At 44.5% G+C, this 17,547-nt stretch overlaps 2 protein-coding genes across 2 annotated transcripts; both read right to left on the bottom strand.

The window, feature by feature from the left end:
- Positions 1–306: 306 nt before the first annotated feature.
- MYF5 (myogenic factor 5) lies at positions 307–2,254 on the bottom strand. Its single transcript, XM_044998500.1, has 3 exons — positions 1,754–2,254; positions 808–883; positions 307–512 (listed from the first exon to the last, which is right to left on the bottom strand). The coding sequence occupies exons 1-3, from the start codon at positions 2,252–2,254 to the stop codon at positions 307–309; spliced, it is 783 nt and encodes a 260-aa protein (XP_044854435.1).
- Positions 2,255–9,718: 7,464 nt separating this feature from the next.
- On the bottom strand, positions 9,719–11,247 carry MYF6 (myogenic factor 6). Its single transcript, XM_045000322.1, has 3 exons — positions 10,699–11,247; positions 10,300–10,390; positions 9,719–9,927 (listed from the first exon to the last, which is right to left on the bottom strand). Exons 1-3 carry the CDS (start codon positions 11,215–11,217, stop codon positions 9,809–9,811), a joined length of 729 nt encoding a protein of 242 aa, XP_044856257.1. The 5' UTR covers positions 11,218–11,247; the 3' UTR covers positions 9,719–9,808.
- Positions 11,248–17,547: the final 6,300 nt, after the last annotated feature.

Here is a 17,547-nt window from a genome sequence, read left to right as displayed (position 1 = left end):
AATATAACGTTAGCACTGCTATAAAAACTTCGCAGGAAGCCACTTGTTACAGCCTTCTGTTTACTGCGCACAATGTTTACGCTAGCCAAAAAGCTAACCTGGTAACAATATAATAAAAGTCAAAAAAGGACTAAAATGTGTCAAGAATGCTTTAGATAAATACATCTCGTGGCAACATTATTCACAAATATACAGTTTAAAAAGCTTCTCCTTTATATACATAGGTTGAAACGCGTGGATTCCACCTGCATAGTTCATTGCGTGAGTTTCTTTCTCCCCACGTAAAAGCAGTGGCTGGAGTTGGTTTCATAATACGTGATAGATGAGCCTGGAATGAGGAGGGGTGCTAGGGGTGCCGCAGCCTGGCTGGGAATCGAGGCTGGCGTTTGCAGGGAGCGAGGCGGTGTCCCGAAGCGGCAGCGCAGCTGGATCGGAGGTGGAAGAGATACGATCCACGATGCTGGATAAACAGTCCAAGCTGGACAGTGTAGTACTTTTGTCTGTGGAACAAAGTAAGGCGAAAGTAATAGATAAATACTTACATGCGTCAAGAAACGTGAATTAACTCGCTAAGTAGCGACGATTTAATTTCCAACTCCTGTGCCTATCCCCACCCGGCCCTTTGGAGTCCAGGCGCCGACACGCAGCGCACCTCGTCGTTTGTAAATATCACCGCCCGGCGTAGAGATTGGGAGGGTGAAAACTCATGGCAGATGCTGCCTCTCGACCTACGTCGCTCCCACCTCACTCACGGCGGAGTCGCGCCGTTAAGAAAGGCGCCGGCCCGAGCCCTGTGCTCATGCTTACCGCTGTGTGTGTCCGGGCAATAGACAGCGTCAAAGCTGCTGCTCCGCCGGGGCCAGGCAGGGCTGCTGCATTCGGCCTAGAACAGACAAGAAATGAGCGCACAGAGCTTAGGGGTGCGCGACTTCCAGCGGGCTGAGCCCGGGGCCCCTCTGCAGCGGGACCCTCCAACCCCGCCGCGCCTTCGTTCGGCACATTTGCTGACATTCGCTCCGTTTCCAGCGGCTCTTTGCGGGAGGGGCAGCGTGGCAAAAGGCGGGCCCATCCGCAATGTGCGCCGCGTTAACCATGGAGAATGGATTGGTAGCAGGAGGCAGGCACGGCGAGTCAGTAAGAGGACACTTTCCCAGAGCGAAAGCGCATTAAAACCTGGCTGGCACTGATGGAACAAACGCGCTCGGGAAAAAAAATGCATCTGGGCCAGGCTTCAGCTGGGTGGGTTCCGCTCTTGCCCTCTATTTTTTTTCATGACAACTGTAACATTACTAGGGGCTGGGGGGCGAGGGGGTTAGCAAAGGCTTCATTCACTCCCTATTCTCCGTTCTCCATGTTCCATGCGGTACTTCCTAAGAGCTTGTCTACAAAACACGAAGGAGCATTGACGGGCATTGAGTGGTGAATGCTATGATCACTACCCAGGAGCTTGTTTTCTATTTATCTTCATCCCCTGCAGGGTAACAAAGCTGCCCCCTTTGCACATATGAAGTCCCCCACCCCTACAGCACTACAAGGCTGTTTGCATGCAGAACACCACGTGAATCACATCCTGGAAAGGGACCATTTTCCGAAGCGCACGTAACGTTTCCATGGGATCTTAATAAACGCACCCCGTTTTCACCCTTCCACCTTTAGACCACACAGCAGAACCCTAAATTAACGGAGTAACCTGCCTATGTCGGCACCTTTACAACCCAAAGAGTTTTACGTGATCGAAACGCCAGTCTCTTACCGTCCCGTCGGAGCAGCTGGAAGTTGGGCTGGTGGGTTCAGAGCAGCTCTGTCCTGGCAGGCTGTAGTAGTTTTCTACCTGCTCTCTCAAGACCTCCTGCAGGCTTTCGATGTACCTGATGGCGTTTCTCAGGATCTCCACTTTGGGGAGCCTTTGGTTGGGGTTGGCAGTGGTGCACCTCTTCAGCGTGTCGAAAGCCTGGTTCACTTTCTTCAGGCGCCTCCTCTCGCGCATGGTGGCTGCCTTCCTCCGGTCCATGGTAGTGGACTTTCTCTTGCAGGCTTTGCAAGCCCACATGAGGCAGTGGCCGGCTTGATGATGCCCTGTGGGGGCTCTGACATGCTCCTCTTCGTCGGACCAGGGGCCGTCTGTTTTGTGGGCTCCGAAGGCAGCCAGCCCGTGTTCGAAATCGTCCCCGAACTCGCCTTCCGGGGAAGAGATGCAGGAGCTGTCATAGAAGAACTCGGATGGAGAAAACTGGCAACTGTCCATCACCTCCATCTTTACAACAGCTAATACAGAGCGGTGTTGGGTCTGGACTGCAGCGAGCCAGGCTCAGCACGTCACACTGCAGTTTTCTTGGGCAATTTCCTAAGTAATTAGGGATGCGAAGCAAAGTGTCCTTTCTCTGGGGCACGGGGCTCTTTATATATACATGTTGTTATGGGAGGCTGGTCCAGAGAGGCTAGTCTTTATTAGCATATCCCTCCACTACCCCTACTGGGGCTGTCTGGGCAAACCCCCTCCAATCCCCAGGAGACAGCTTGCTATGCACCGCTCCTTCTGACTGTCGGATGAGTTTATTACACGTTAACATGCATCAACTTTTTCAGTGATTGCAACACCTCAAAAGTTAGAATAAAGTAGGAGATTCGCAATTTGGTGTGAAAAATAAAGAGCAGGAAAGGTGGGAAAGAAACCCTAAAACGTGACATTTCCTGCAAATAAGCATCTTCCAACACATTATGGGGTGAATAGGATACACTCTCACCTTATTCGCCATAGTCACGGGAATTAAACGGTGAACGTTTTTAATCATTTGATTTTCTCACAATCAATGCAACAGTTGGAACCAGACTGGCTCACTTTGTTTTTATAGTTGTGATCCGTTTTCTTCATTTTCCTGGGGGATGTTTTGTCCTTTGATTCGATTAGATTTAAAAAAAAAGACAAAACTAGAAAATCATTCCTGCGTAACAATAACTTTGTCAATTAACAATGAAGGGGTGGGGGAGACATTTCAGGTAAATTTCAGGTTTTAGTGCTCCCTGATCATGTCAGAAACGGTACTCACATAAGACCATTGTATTTGTTTGTCTAAGAAAATCTCTCTGCCACCCCCTTTGCTCTCTTCCCTGTGGCCTGATGGTGCTAGAGGCAACAGCAGAGCAGTGCTTTGGGTTTGCTAATTTTCTGCTTTCAGACAAACTTGTACCGTTACAGATGCGTCCCAGCTGTCAGTGCAACAAACCCCTCCTGGAAGTGTAAAATTTCTAACCCCACAATCCCTGAGAGTAACTTTACACAAGTCGGTGACAAAAGCCTTCCAGAGACCAAGTCGCAGATCATTGAAACTGTTAAAGGGCCATTAAAGTGGTAATGAAGCCATTTAACAGGCATTTGCCAAAGCGCAGGAGCCCTTTGGCCACATTCAGCTGGCTTTTATATGTTATTCGGGTTAAATAAAACGGTTTCCAAACGACCCCCTCAGAAATGCCCAAGCTATGCGAGTTATTCTCAGTACCCAGCAGAAGCATTTTTGACTAACCTCGCTCAAGGAGCAGCAGCTGACTTAGCCAGTGAGTTTACTTCTTGGTCTAGTCATTTTATTCAAACCCCCTTTAAGTAAAGGAGTCTGGCAGGGAATTCTGTGTAAGAAAGGTTATTGAACTACTGCCTTGATGCAGGCTGTGGACCGCAAACACTTTGGAAAAGGAGAGATTAGGCTTCAGTTTGGAGCAGGTAGGCTGAAAAGCCACGTATCTCTTTATACAGTATACCCCGAGCTCCAAGCCACCCAGAGGAGAATCCATCTGATAATTGATCTATAACTGTTCAGTCTCCTTAGGGGAATGTTGTTATTGCTTTCAGTGAAACCCCACTTTAAAATATATCAGAGGAAGAAATAAAAGGTTGAATAAATAAAACCCTGCCCACCTCCCTTCAAAAAGTTGGTATATAATTATCTAAGCGGTTGGAAAGGCTACATCTGTCCTGTTCCAGTTTATTTAGGGCCATAAACGGGCAGCGAGCCCCCTTTGAAATGAATACTGTATTAAAGCCAGAGCGCTGATAAAGGAATAGAGTTACAGAAAAGGAAAGCTCTGAATTTCAGCTCTCTCTAATGAAGTCCAGGTTGACATTCAGCTGGCCACGTTTGAAACGTTGCAGTTCTCAGTGGTTTTGCAAGAAATCATCAGCCAAATAAAGCGGTTCTGGTCAGCGGTAACTTGAAGACTTTCTTGGATTCTAGCACACGGATATTTTAATGTAGCATGTTCTCGCAGGCTGAAATAGACCTGTTTACAGATCTATGCTTTGCGCACAAATTAACTTGGTCTTTAAAGTGCTAGGTACACTGTTCTGATCACCTTTCGGTGGTTTCTCTCCAAGTGTGTACAATATATCTTGTAGTAACAATGCCCACCCTCTTTGGTATGCCTTCCAAAATATTGTCTGTGCCTCTCCTTGCATTCGAATCTGTAGTTCCTTCTTCAGAGTGTTTGGGGTTGTTTAGAAATGTGCCCTTCCCAAGAGTCTTGGGGGAATTCTGAAGGTTGTTTCCCTTCTTCCTGAATCTTTGGGAAAAAAAAGATGCTGTCACTCAGGAAATTCTGTAATTAGTATCCCTTAGAGGTGCCAGCTTCCTTTTGTAAAGTGATCTCAAAACAAATTTGCGAACGTGCAGCAAGCCGGTCAGTAGAACTAAAAGAAGCAGGAAAAAACACAAACGATAAGTTTGGTTAATGAGGCTGCTGCGAGCGGGTAGCGGTGGTGGGTTTTTGAGATCTGGGGATTGAAATGCCGAGAATGGGACAACACGACTTTCAAACTCTTGTTAAAACAGAGAACAAAATATAGAGATTTTTTTTAAATAGCAAGAAATCTTCGCAGAAAAAAAGAACACAGCGTTTCAAAGGCGTCCCTCAGCCAGTAGGACTCGTACTGTTATAGTTACTTTTAATATATAGATATATTTAAAACACATTTCTGACTAGTTTACGATTATTTCCCCCCACCATAAAAGAAGGAATAGGGTTTTTAAAAGAGCAAAATTATTGACCCGTATTTCGTGACTTTTCTCCTCTTCTGAAATGGCTTGACTTTAACTTTACTTCGAAAAACGGAACAAAACAATGAAACACCAAACCAAACAAGGAAAGTGTTACATAGTTCAATTGACAAAACGTGAGTAGAACGTTTAGGAATGAAATGTAAATATCGGTGTATGAAAATATTATCACATATCTTTACAGATATGACCCAAAGTTTAACCACCGGGGCGTGTGAAGTGAAGAAATTGGGTGCCAATGAGTGTGGGGTACTGATTGCAGAACACAATTCCCTTGTTGGGGCTGTATTAATGTATTTTAAAAGCAGCAGATCTTATATATAATTAATTGTAAAGACAGCTGAAGCCAAGAGGCAGTTACTGTAGTCCCCACTTTAAGAAAAACTCCCATTGAGTTTGCCTGAGCAAACTCAGCGGTCAGGACTACAAAATTTAACAGCTGGAGTCTAAATTTACTGAGGTTTTATTTTGGGGCATCCTTTATTAAAAAATACACATTACAATCCCAGCCAAGAAAATGCAGAGGAAACTAGCTGTTCTCGAAAATTCAGACAAAATCCCAGTCGGGGTCGGTGGAACTTTTGCCTGAGTGTAGACTGCAAGATAAGGATTTGTTCCAGTGTATATCAATAATGGTTTGCAGGATTTATTTTGTGACGTGTTGTTCCATTAGTTCAAATTGCTGTTAGGCACGCTAAATCGGTGGAAGTTTTAGCTCCTGGATAAACAGCCAATTCAGTAATAACCGTGCCATCCGAGGTCCCCGTCAGCAATCCGCCTCCAGAACTAACTAGGAACAAAAACTCTTTCCCAGTGGGACCTATATTAAGGGGACTCCAACGACGTGCTAAACTTTTGGTTCCATCAAGCTCTGGGAACTGCGCGCACCTAAGTAAACACATTAGTACCTGCCAGAGCTGCGGGAAGGAATTGTATAGAAGCCAGCTGAAGAAGACATTGGCCTCTGCTTGCATTCTGAGACTCCCAAGAGAGATCAAAGGGACACGAGGGTTTTTAGCAGCCTTGAGAATGGGAAAAGTTGCTAGTTCCTGCTGCTACAGAAGGGGAAACCCAAGCGAGCACATGGCTGAGTTATTCAAGCCCTCCCACACACCTCCATCTCTCTCTCCTCCCGGTGAAAACAGCCACACTTGCCATAAAAGGGCAATGCTCTGGCAAAACGCTATCCTGGGTCCCCACAGCCAAATAACGATCCTTGCAAGTGCTTCTTATGAATGTTCGAGTGCTCGGACTTTTCCCTTTGAATATAGCTGCATCGCACCAGTGTGCATTGGTCTTCTCGGATTTCATCAACAGCGCTGGAGCCAATCCCGGTTCTGCTACCCCTGAAGTTGGCAGTTTTACCCGAACAAGAAGTGGGTCCACTATCTGTTACTCTAAATATATTTCATTTCATGTCATCCTTTCACTTAGGAAGAGAACATTACATTTGTCCTTCAGTAGTTAGTGGGGATTTAAACCCAGTCTCATCTACCTTTATCTTTTCCCACCACCACTGTATCCACATTTCATCTGTTCCATCCCACCAGGGTATTCGAGTCCCCAGGGGAACCTCGACTACAATGATTGTCTGCAGTGCATCAAGTGAATGCCCTCACTGTTTCATTCCATAGTATATTACAATGGCTGTTGGATCCGTGAAATGAATGGGCCCATCAAGTCCCCCTCCCCACTACTCTCAATATAAATAAATACACAGGCTATGAGTTATGCAATACAGGTGAAGCTACAGGAGCCAGGCCTTAAAAGGGACATTTGGGGAGTCATGTTCCAGGAGCTTTGTTCCACATTTAATAAAATGTAGGCAGAAAATCACTTTCATTAGTTTAAACCTGATAACTTTGCACCCACCCGCCTCTGGAAAGAGGCTAGATTAAATCACAAACTGCTTATCTTTACCGAGTTATTACCTCTTGATTTTGTGCTTCCAGGGCCCTGTTTGCTTTGGCTTCAGACTTAGGTAAAGATTATCGTTATTAATATCAAACAAAAACATTTTAATTGCAAACACACTGAGGACTTTCACTGGGAAACCTTGCATGTCAGAGACAGCCATTGAGGTCACAGGGCTCCTCTTCGGGAAATATTTTCTTTATTTAATGAAAAATCTTCTTTACTCAAACTTACTCCAAACAATTTCTCATGTTACCCCGTTGCTGGAGACGACACGGATTTCGGGGTCCAAACACAGGCGGACAATAGAGTCTCTTGACGTCAATATTAGGATGTGAATAACACCTCTCCGTTAGCAAGAGGAAGAAAAAGGGTGGGTTTTTTTCAAGGTCTGCATGAGATGCTCATGAAATTCTCCTTTTGAGGAGAGTTACAATTTCAAGGCTAGGTCCGACCCGCTGTACTCAAAAAAAGTAAAGCTAGGGAGAGTTTTGCTCAGGGCCCCCAGAGGATTCAGGGGGCCTGGGGCAAAGCAATTTCGGGGGGGGGGGGGCTTCCATTTAAAAAAAGCTGCAATACTATAGAATACTATATTATCATGGGGGCCCCTGCAGGGCCCGGGGCCTGGGGCAAATTGCCCCATTCCCCCCCCATCCCGTTTTGCTTGAGTGGTACTAGATGGGGGACCCTCCTCTTACTTGTTAGGCATTGAACTAGATTATTAAGAACACTAATAGCTTCTAGCGGGGCTAAGTAAAAGCTTCTTCCTCTATTTCTGATCAAGCTAAAGCTCTACATGAAAGCCAGGGCAGCAGCCACCCTCTCTTACCAATCGCTTTTTGTGTGGCAAACCATATGCTTTGGAAGCGTGGATTTCCAAAGGTCCTGCCTTCTGTTATTTCTATACCGCGGAGAGTTTCTTTCAAACGTGTGGGGGAGGAATTACACCCTACCTCTCTTGTTTCTGTTTATCACTCACTGCTTGAGACACACAAATCCCAGCATTCAACAACTGGAAATGCTCTTGTTTAAGTGGCAGACTTAACAAAATAAAAACCACCACCACCCAACCAAATAACGTGGCCCCCGGCGAATTGTTATGGCAGGCGACGCAGCCAGCATAGATAGGGAGCGGGGAATAGCGAGTGGCGGGGTAATGGAGAGTTTCTGGCTGCGGCTGAGTGAGCGCTGTCCCTTTCGCCAGCCATTGCCCCCCAGCACGCTGGCTAAGGAGGAACATGGGAGTGACACCGTATTTTTAAATCTGAAGGATTCAAGGTTAGAGCGGAGGTGACAAAGGGACATTTTCACTGCTCGGCGGTGGGACGTTTCCTCTGGTTAGTTACCATGAAGTGGTGGGGAGCTGGGGGGAGAAACTCAGCAGTTTAGTTTCTTGGTCGCCTCTTCCCGAGATTATAAACAAATCGGTTCCAAGCCCGACAGTCCTTACTGGGAGTAGCTCCTGCTTTTCCACCCTCGGCTCTAGGGTTTGTTTTTCTACAGCACTGACTGAAAGGCTTCACGTGTTGTTTTGCCTCCTGGTCCCCACTTTCAGCCACTTAACTCTTTCCGCCCCTGGGGGCCCTAAGCTCCCCCTGCACGGTACGAGAAGGCGGTAGGGGTCACCTTTCTTCGAAGGACGTCTCTGCCCTCTAGACCCCACGGGAGCTGGCTCATGTCAGAGCCCTTTGCTGTCCCTTAGGAACCAGCCAGGCCCATACATTCTGCTGCAATCACGGGCTGAGTGCAACTCCTCCAGCCCCCAAAAGAAGATCGGAGAAGAATTCAGGCGACATAGGGAGCTGGTTAATTAAACACAGGAGTCTGACTGACCCTGCTTGGTACAGCAGGCTCCTCCAAGCATGTGCAGCTCAGCAGGTCAAACATGCAGGGTAAATATAGCCCCGAATAAATAAGTCAGGAGCCGAGTGGAAGCGCTTTCCCCAGCGATTTAATGAAATGGACGGTAGCTCCGCTGAATTTTCCACCGAGGGAGACCGAAGGGAAGCACTGGCCTGGGTGAACGTAGGCGGCCTACACAATCCTATACACAGCAGCAGTCACAACTCTCAGCTGTGGAAGGCTGCTAACGCAAAATAAGAGGGAAAGAATGAGGGGAAAAAAATGAAGACCTTCTGTGCGGTTCTGAGTAGAAGAGAAACTGTTTAGACAGTGAAAGAGACGCTGCCCTGGCTGGAAATATTTGCAACCTCTTAATTTTAAACACTTTTTATTTGGATTGACCGAATTGGGTCCTGATCTCCCTGAAGTCAGTGGCAAAATGTAATTCTAATGGGAGCAGGATCGGGCCCACAATTTAAAGTGGGGCTGGGACCTTTGTAACACAAAGAACTTTATTTTACATACCAAGGAAATCTGGCCGTTCTTATATACAATATCACATTCCACAATTTAAATATATATATATATATATAGATATGGATCCGGTTTACATTAAAAAAGTACTAAAATTATGTACAAAAACACAACCTAAGAACTCTTTAAATAATACTAACAGGATATCCAAACAACAGCTTCACTCAGACAGGAATGAACTTTTTGTTGAATATTATACAAAGTGGATCACCAGAAAACAAGTAAATATATTAAATAAAAAAGGAGTGGTCTATACAACATAAGAGAAAGAAAGAAAGAAAGAATTGGATTGTACAATTATCGGAGGAACATTTCTTTTTAAGAAGATTCAACTTTATCTGCCTACCAGTGCCTTTAACAAGGCCCCTGTCTGGGATTGCTAAAATATTAAATTAATTAATTAATTCGTTTAGAGGTTGTGGGGTGAGTTCCTTGTTATCTGCGTTCAAAATACTATCAGGCCAAATGCAGGTCTACTTCTCTACCACTTCCTCCACGCAGGGAAGTTTGGGATCTTCTGAAGAAATACTGTCCACTATCGAAGAAAGACAACGAAGGCTGCTAGAGGCTGAAGATTCAACGATGGAGGCTCCTGGTTAATAAATAAATAAATACAAATAATAATAAAAGATAAATAGAGTTTTTGGTTTAGTTTTTTTTAAACAGCGATCGATACACAGAAGGGAATGACAGAAAGGAACATAGCCCTAAGAAAGAGACGCTCTAACAAGGACCGATATTCACATATTAGGAAAAGGAAACAACACCTGTGAGCAAACTTACAATATCTATATAGAAGCGTACAATACAGTAACAGTGTTCATTTTTTCTCAGCACTGTAAGATTTTTTTTCTGCTAACGGAATTGATCCATCTCTCCCTCTCTCCCTCTCTCTCTCTCACACACACTCACACACACACACGTATATACGTTATGCACACGTAAAGAGAATCCTGAAGTTTACCTTCTTTGGCATTGATCGCTAGCACTCTGGAATGATCAGAAACATTTTGCCAGTCGGAGTTGCAGGTGCTCAGGAAATCTGAACTTGGGATCTGAAGTAAACACGTAGAGCGCAGAGGAAAGAGGGAGGGAGAGAGAGAGAGAGAGAGAGAGAGAGAACACATATATTAGCAAAGAGGATCGCCGCTCCTCGGGGCAGCCTGGGTGCCTGCTGGACTTCCAAACAACAACTTATAACTTCCCTCGCTAAGTCTGTTAAATGCTCGTTAGTGTGCCCGGCGCTCTGGATTGACAGACTATATTAAGGAAGGGGAAGAGGGAGAGGAAAAAAAAGTGGAAGGCGGTTTCGCAGCTGACTTTCAGGGGGAAGGAGGGGACTGAGTACAATCGCTGTGCTTACATTTCCCTGCTTGGGGCTGAAGCTAAAAGGGTCTCCCCCAATCTCCTGCATTTTCTCCTGCTGATCCAGCCTGTGCAGGAGATCCTGCAGCTTCTCTATGTAGCTGATGGCACTCCTCAGGATCTCCACCTTGGGCAGCCGCTGGTTGGGGTTGGCCACAGTCCTCCTTTTCAGAGCCTCGAAGGCTTCGTTGATCTTCTTCAGCCGCCTCCTCTCCCGCAGGGTGGCTGCTTTCCTCCTGTCGGTGGGGGCCGATTTCCTCTTGCAGGTCTTACAAGCCCAGATCAAACACTGGCCGGGGCAATGAGGGGGTTGTAGGCCCGGGGGTGCCAGCACATGCTCCTCTCCACTGCTGTCACTCCCGGCTTCTGGGGGCATTTGGTCCTGGCAGGGGGACAAAGTGCCATCGCTGCCTGGGTACAGGGGGGACCCCTCTGCCATCTCCAGCTGCTGCAGAGCTCCATTTTCTCCGTCCAAGTAGAAGAAATAGGAGCTAGTTTCAAAAAGGTCCATCATCATGCTCTCCCCTTGGCCTCTCTGCCTGCTGGAGTTGGGTGATAGGCTCAAAAAAACCCAGAGGAGCCACCCAGATGGAATTTAATTAGTGCAGTGACATAAGTCCCCCTGCTTTATATATAGTAGCTGCTGAAACTCTATCCAACTTTTAGCTGTCGCGGTGCATCACCCTCCAAATCTGATTCCAACCAGTATCCTGGGCTCCGTCTGGGGAACATCTCCTGTTTGGCGGGGGGGGGAGGAGAGTGGAAAGGCGGGGGGGGGGAGAATAAAAAACGCAAACTCAGCTGGCGAACGCGGGATGAAGTGGGATAGCAAAGGTGGATTTGGGGGAATAATTCCAAAGGGCAGCGGCCACACCCCTCTGTGCGAATCTGCCCTGTTTCAGATGGGGGGAGGGGGGTGATTTTAGAGCAAACAGCGGAGCTTAAAACTGAAACCTCTTCTCCTTCCCTCCTCCAGTGCTAAATATAGGTGTATAGAGCGAGGTTTCAAAGGCAACGGCCACTCTCCAAATAGACGGGTTAATATTTTCAGAAGAGTCCATGCTATTTTTTTCCCTCTTCGAAACATGCCATTCCTGTGACCCAAACCATTAGTGCCAGCCCAAGGTTACAAATGATACACACTCTTCTGCAACATACACTTGCAGGAAGGCTGCCAAGGCATAGCTCAGCTTGGACGACCAGGCAACCTCTCTTCCACGGATCATTATACATTATTGGCACAGTTACTAAGTTAAGTATTGTACTTACACACATTGTAGGTTTCAGTGTCTTGTGATCACAGTTATTGATCGTAGGGCAAACTGGGGCGCTCTATATCCTAAAAAGCGATACACTCAGCTGTCCCGAAGAAGGGATATATCAGGAGCAAAGCACAATCTTACCCTATATCTGCCACTCATCCCACTGAGTCTCAGCCCACCAGATGCAAAATCATGTATAATTTCTTTCCTTGTTTGATTACAGTTTGCAGATATTAACAACAACAAATGTAAAAATAAAGAACGAAGCCCATGAAATATCACCACAGGTCCTTCAATCTCAATCCTTCGTGAAGGGAACTATTACCCTGCTGCTAAGTTCCCTGATGTAATGGTATTGATCACTGGATCAACTGATCCTCAGAAACTGATTGTGAACTGATACTTCATTGACACAAGGGGCTCATGAATCAATGGGATTTTGGTTCTGACTGAGTCAATACTGCAGGATCAGGCCCCGTATCCCTCTTCATAAATCATGGCAACATCAGGTTTTAAATGGATCCACAGAAGTTCAACATGCTCAGTTAAACTACTAGTTTCAATACAAAAGAGTACAGTATTTGGAATGTAAGCTCTTTGGGCCAGGGACTCTCTCCCATGTGTTCGTACAGTGCTTAGCACAAAGAGACCCCGATCTCTATTGTGTCTGCTAGCTGCAACTGTAATATATGTAATAAATATTAACATGCTCTATATAGATAGATACATATTGTTTCAAGGGATTCTTCAAAGCAAATGTAATTACATTTTGATTCCTGACCAATGGAACCAACTCTAAGTCTGATTGTGTTTAGCTATTGAAGGCTATATTTAATAAATAGTACATACGTTAAATATGTTGTAAATATATGTGGGATTTCCCCATTTTTCTTCTTTCCTTCCTTCCTCCATCAGAGGGGGTTGGCACTGCAGAAGAAACTAAAATGTCCTGGAAAAAAAATCCAAACAGACTGTGATGCAAAAGAAAAGATTAAAAAAAATGAAATGGAAAGTAATTGATATTAAATAGAGCACTGAGGTGGGAAGTTGGCTTTCGGTTGCATTGAACATGTTAATGTGACCAACAATATTTCATTTGAATGACAGCAAACTAGTGAATATCACCTTAATAGTTTGAAATCTGTTGTCCCAACTCCCTCTCTCTCTCTCTCTCTCTCATCAAACATCTATATATGAGAAATGATACAAGAGTGCTCTGCAAAACAGATATATCTGTATATATGTTGAAAAGGTTAGAAAGATTGCCATTACTGGCACATAATAATAGGTAACATTGTCTATAAGTTAGGAGGGTCAACAAAGTTGTGCACTGCAAATGGCTTCTTCAATATGTACTAGAAATTCATATTTTTGTGATTCCTTTTGCTCCAGAACAACCGTATCTCTTTTATACAACATTTGGTGTCACACACCTACAGATATGTTCTGATGGCCTTGAACTCACTAGCTGCATCTACTTGCATTACTACAACTTACACTAGCATGATTGTACCAGCTCAAGTGGCAGTGGTGCATTGCAGCTACACTAGGCATCCTATTTCAGGTCCACACACAGCCATTCCCTTTTTAAGTTGTAGGTCCTATGGACTGTTGCACCTGTCTCAACATCCATGACAAAATTCCTTGGAGCAAGTAAATAACATCTACTTGTACCCTTGAAATATTTGGTTTGGCTGAGCACCATGTGGAGGTGAATGCATTTTCTTGAGCTATTGGGGGTTGAATATATCATTACTGCATTACTTTTAGCTAATAACTCTTGATCTGTCTTGTCTCTAATAAGTCGCCAGGACCAGATGGTATTCATTAAAGAGTTCTGAAGGAACTCATGTATGAAACTAAAGAACTCCTTATTGTGGTATGTAACTTATCGCTTAAATCAGCCTCTGTACCAGATGACTGGAAGGCAGCTAAAGTAACACCAATTTTTTAAAAAGATTCCCTTGGCGATCCTGGCAATTATAGGCTGGTAAGCCTAACTTCAGTACCAGGCAAATTGGTTGAAACTATAACAAAGAACAGAATTATCAGACACATAGACAAACATGTTACTTCGGGAAAGAATCAATACAGCTATTGTAAAAGGAAATCATGCCTCACTAATTTTTAGAATTCTTTGAGGGTGTCAACAAGCATGTAGACGAGGATGATCCAGTGGATATAGTGTACTTGGACTTTCAGAAAGCATTTGGTACAAGTCCCACACCAGAGGCTCTTAAGCAATGTAAATAGTCATGGGATAAGAGGGAAGGTCCTCTCACGAATCAGTAACTGGTTAAAAAGATAGGAAACAAAAGGTAGGAGTAAATGGTTAGTTTTCACAATGGAGAGAGGTAAAAGCAGGATCTGCCATGGATCTTTGCTGTTCAATATATTCAGTATATTTGCTAGGGTCTTTGCTGTTCAATATATTCATAAATGATCTGGAAAAGGAGGTGAACAGTGAGGTGGCAAAATTTGCAAACAATACAAAATTACCCAATGTAGTTAAGTCCAAGGCTGACTGCCAGGAGTTACTAAGGGATCTCACTAAATTAGATGATTGAAAAACAGAAATTTAATGTTGATAAGTGCAAAGTAATTCCAATGGAAAACATAATCTCAACTAACATACAAAATGAAGTTACCACTCAAGAAAGATCTTGGATTCATCAAGGATAGCTCTCTGAAAACATCTGCCCAATGTGCAGTGGCAGTCAAAAAAGCTAAAAGAATGTTAGGAACCATAAGGAAAGGGATATCATAAATATCATAATACCACTACATAAATCCATGATAATCCACATCTTGAATACCGAGTGCAGTTCTGATCGTCCTATTTAAAAAAAAGATATATTAGAATAGTAAAGGTATAGAGAAGAGCAACAAAAATGAATAAGGGTATGACACTGCTTCCATATGATGAGAAATTCAAAAGACAGTTATCTCTTTTCTAAGCTGAACAGTCTAAGAGGGGATATGATAGAGGTCTATAAAATCATGAATGATGTGAAGAAAGTAAATAGGGAAGTGTTATTTACCCCTTCACATAACACAAGAACTAGTCGTCACCAAATGAAATTATTTGGCAGCAGGTTTAAACAAACATAAGGAAGTACTTCTTCACACACACACACACACACGCACACACACACACACACAACCTGTGGAACTCACTGCCAGGGGATGTTGTGAAGGCCAAAAATAGAACTGTGTTAAAAATGAATGAGACAAGTTCATGGGGGATAGGTCCAGTAATGACTATTAGCCAAGATAGTCAGGGATGCAATTCTATGCTCTGGGTGTCTCTAAACCTTTGACTGCCAGAAGTTGGGACTGGATGACAAGGATGAATCACTCAGTAAAGTGCCCTGTTCAGTTCACTCCTTCTGAAGCATCCTGCCACTGTTGGAAGACAGGATATTGGACTAGAAGGACCATGCATCTGACCCAGTATGGCCATTCATCTGTTCTTATGGCTTTTTCAGATCTCAGAGGGACTTAAAGCTGCTGAGACAGTACCCAGAGTACTGTGGCAATCGTCGATAGACTAAGTACATTGGTGGTTTATTGTATGTTTATGATGTGGCTGCTGATTAGCAAGTGATTTTTTGTCTTTTTTTTTTTTTAAGATAAAAAGAAGGACGACCTTGCAGTTCAGGCATGAAATGGAGCTCAGTAGCTCTGGAGCCAATTCTCTGCTCTGCCACACACTTCCAGGGTGACCTTGGGTAAGTCACTAAGGCCCAGATCCTCAAAGGTATTTAGGCATCTAACTCACATTGAAATCAGTGGCAGTTAAGCACCTAAATACCGTTACGAATTTGTACCTTGATCTCTCTACAGGGGTGCCCGAACACCATGGCCCTATCACTTTTTACCAGCTGTAATGGAGAGTGATGGAGTGGGAGGGAGTGGAGAGGAGCCAGCAGGGGGGTGGGGCCTTGGGGAAAGAGGTGGCGTGGGAGCAGGGCCTCAGTGAGAGAGATGGCTGGGGGCATGGGGTGTGGAGCCACAGTTCGACTGCCGGTGCCCCCCACCCCCACACTTTTAGGGCATTTCTGTTGCCCCTTTCTCTTGATGCCTCAATTTTCCATCTTTAAAAGGAGATAATAATCCTGACTTTCTCTCATCCTTTGTCTTTCTTGTCTGTTTAGATTTCAAGCTTTTCAGAGGATGGCCTGTCTCTTTTTTATATGTCTGTACATAACCAAGCACATACGGCCCTGATCTCCATTGGGCCCTATGGCTACTAGCATAATACAGTAATAATAATAAGCTCATTGGGAATTTAAAAAGGCACATTTTGTAGCTATTACTATTGTTGTATTTTCTGTTATCTTCTTGTGTCCTTCACTGCTGCTCTTGGGAGCTTGGGGCTTCAGAGGAGGGGCCAGTAGAGCCAAGACCAACCAGCTAGAGTGGCTGAAAAATTAAAAACTAAAATTAAAAAAATCAAAATTCAAGTTGGTTTTTGTTTCAAAGGGTTCAGAATGGACCCATTTTCCATTGTTTGGACATTTTTCACATTTTTAATTAATTTTTTTACCACAAACATGAAAAATGTTCCCCAAATGGAAACCAACATTTACTAAAATCTTGGGTTTTGATAAATAAAATTTTTGACAATTACTTGAATAGTATTTTTAACAAACATTTATGTCAACAATTTTTTCAGTGCAGCAGGGTGCACTCCCCTCCTGCCTTCTCATCCCACACAAAGCGCTCAGATGCCACCAATCAGATATCCATGTTGTGCAGTTTAGTTCAGATCCCTCCACTAACATCTTTAGAGTCCCAAGCAGCACTGCTATTTACACCATCCCCTGTGTTTGCGGCCTTCCTCCGGGGCTTGAGAGGAGCAGAATTCTCCCTTCACCAAGACTAGACTCAGCCAGCCCTATTCTCCTCCTCACATCCTTCCTGTGCATGTCTTATCAGTCTTCAGCTAATGAGTTAATTGACTCTTTAGTTCACCCAGTCCCCCACCTGATTAGGTAATTAACTTTGGTTACCTCAGACAGACTTCTCCAGGGAACTAATGGGTGGCAGAGTGATCGGAGTGCAGGTTCTTCTGTTAACTCCCTGCAGTCAATTACTTACAAGTAAATGTTGTAGACTAAAAACCCATTTTTCATCAAAATATATTTCAATTAAAAACTTTTGACCAGTTCAACAACTGCCCATCACCGTGGCAAACCCCAGGCCAGCCCTGAATTGAGAAGTCAGGAGCCAGGCAAAGTCTGCTCTTGGACCTGCCTGCAGCCTGCTTCTCAGGTGACAGGGCCAATGCTCTGATCTGTCAAAGATGGATGTTGAGGTGCCTGAATGCCCCGAGAAGCTCTCCTCATTGCTGCTGGGTCTCAGATATGCTCCTGGGCTTCACTGGCCTTTGGTGGTTCTCCACTTGGCTCTGTTTGCTCCACTTGGCTCCATACTGCCTTGGGTTGCTGCCTATGGAGCTGTTCCTTGCAAGAATGAGAAATATTAGCCCCAATGAGGTTTCTATGTCATTTTCAACAGCTGCAGATGAAGCCTTTATATTATACCATGCACCCATGTGTTTTGTGTATGCCCCATGAATT

Source organism: Mauremys mutica, chromosome 1 (genome assembly GCF_020497125.1).
Source record: "Mauremys mutica isolate MM-2020 ecotype Southern chromosome 1, ASM2049712v1, whole genome shotgun sequence".
NCBI classification, from domain to species: domain Eukaryota; kingdom Metazoa; phylum Chordata; order Testudines; family Geoemydidae; genus Mauremys; species Mauremys mutica.
This window is presented reverse-complemented; position numbering and strand designations above follow the sequence as displayed.

Excerpts from the sequence above, each read along its gene's own strand:
- MYF6 (XM_045000322.1), bottom strand. The coding sequence starts at position 11,217 with ATGATGATGGACCTTTTTGAAACTAGCTCCTATTTCTTCTACTTGGAC. Across the intron at positions 10,391-10,698 it reads TCAGCCCCAAGCAGGGAAAT|ATCCCAAGTTCAGATTTCCT; the intron begins GTAAGCACAGCG and ends TGTTTACTTCAG. Across the intron at positions 9,928-10,299 it reads AGCGATCAATGCCAAAGAAG|GAGCCTCCATCGTTGAATCT; the intron begins GTAAACTTCAGG and ends TTTATTAACCAG.
- MYF5 (XM_044998500.1), bottom strand. The coding sequence starts at position 2,254 with ATGGAGGTGATGGACAGTTGCCAGTTTTCTCCATCCGAGTTCTTCTAT. Across the intron at positions 884-1,753 it reads CCAGCTGCTCCGACGGGACG|GCCGAATGCAGCAGCCCTGC; the intron begins GTAAGAGACTGG and ends TGTCTGTTCTAG. Across the intron at positions 513-807 it reads TTGCCCGGACACACACAGCG|TTTGTTCCACAGACAAAAGT; the intron begins GTAAGCATGAGC and ends CTTTCGCCTTAC.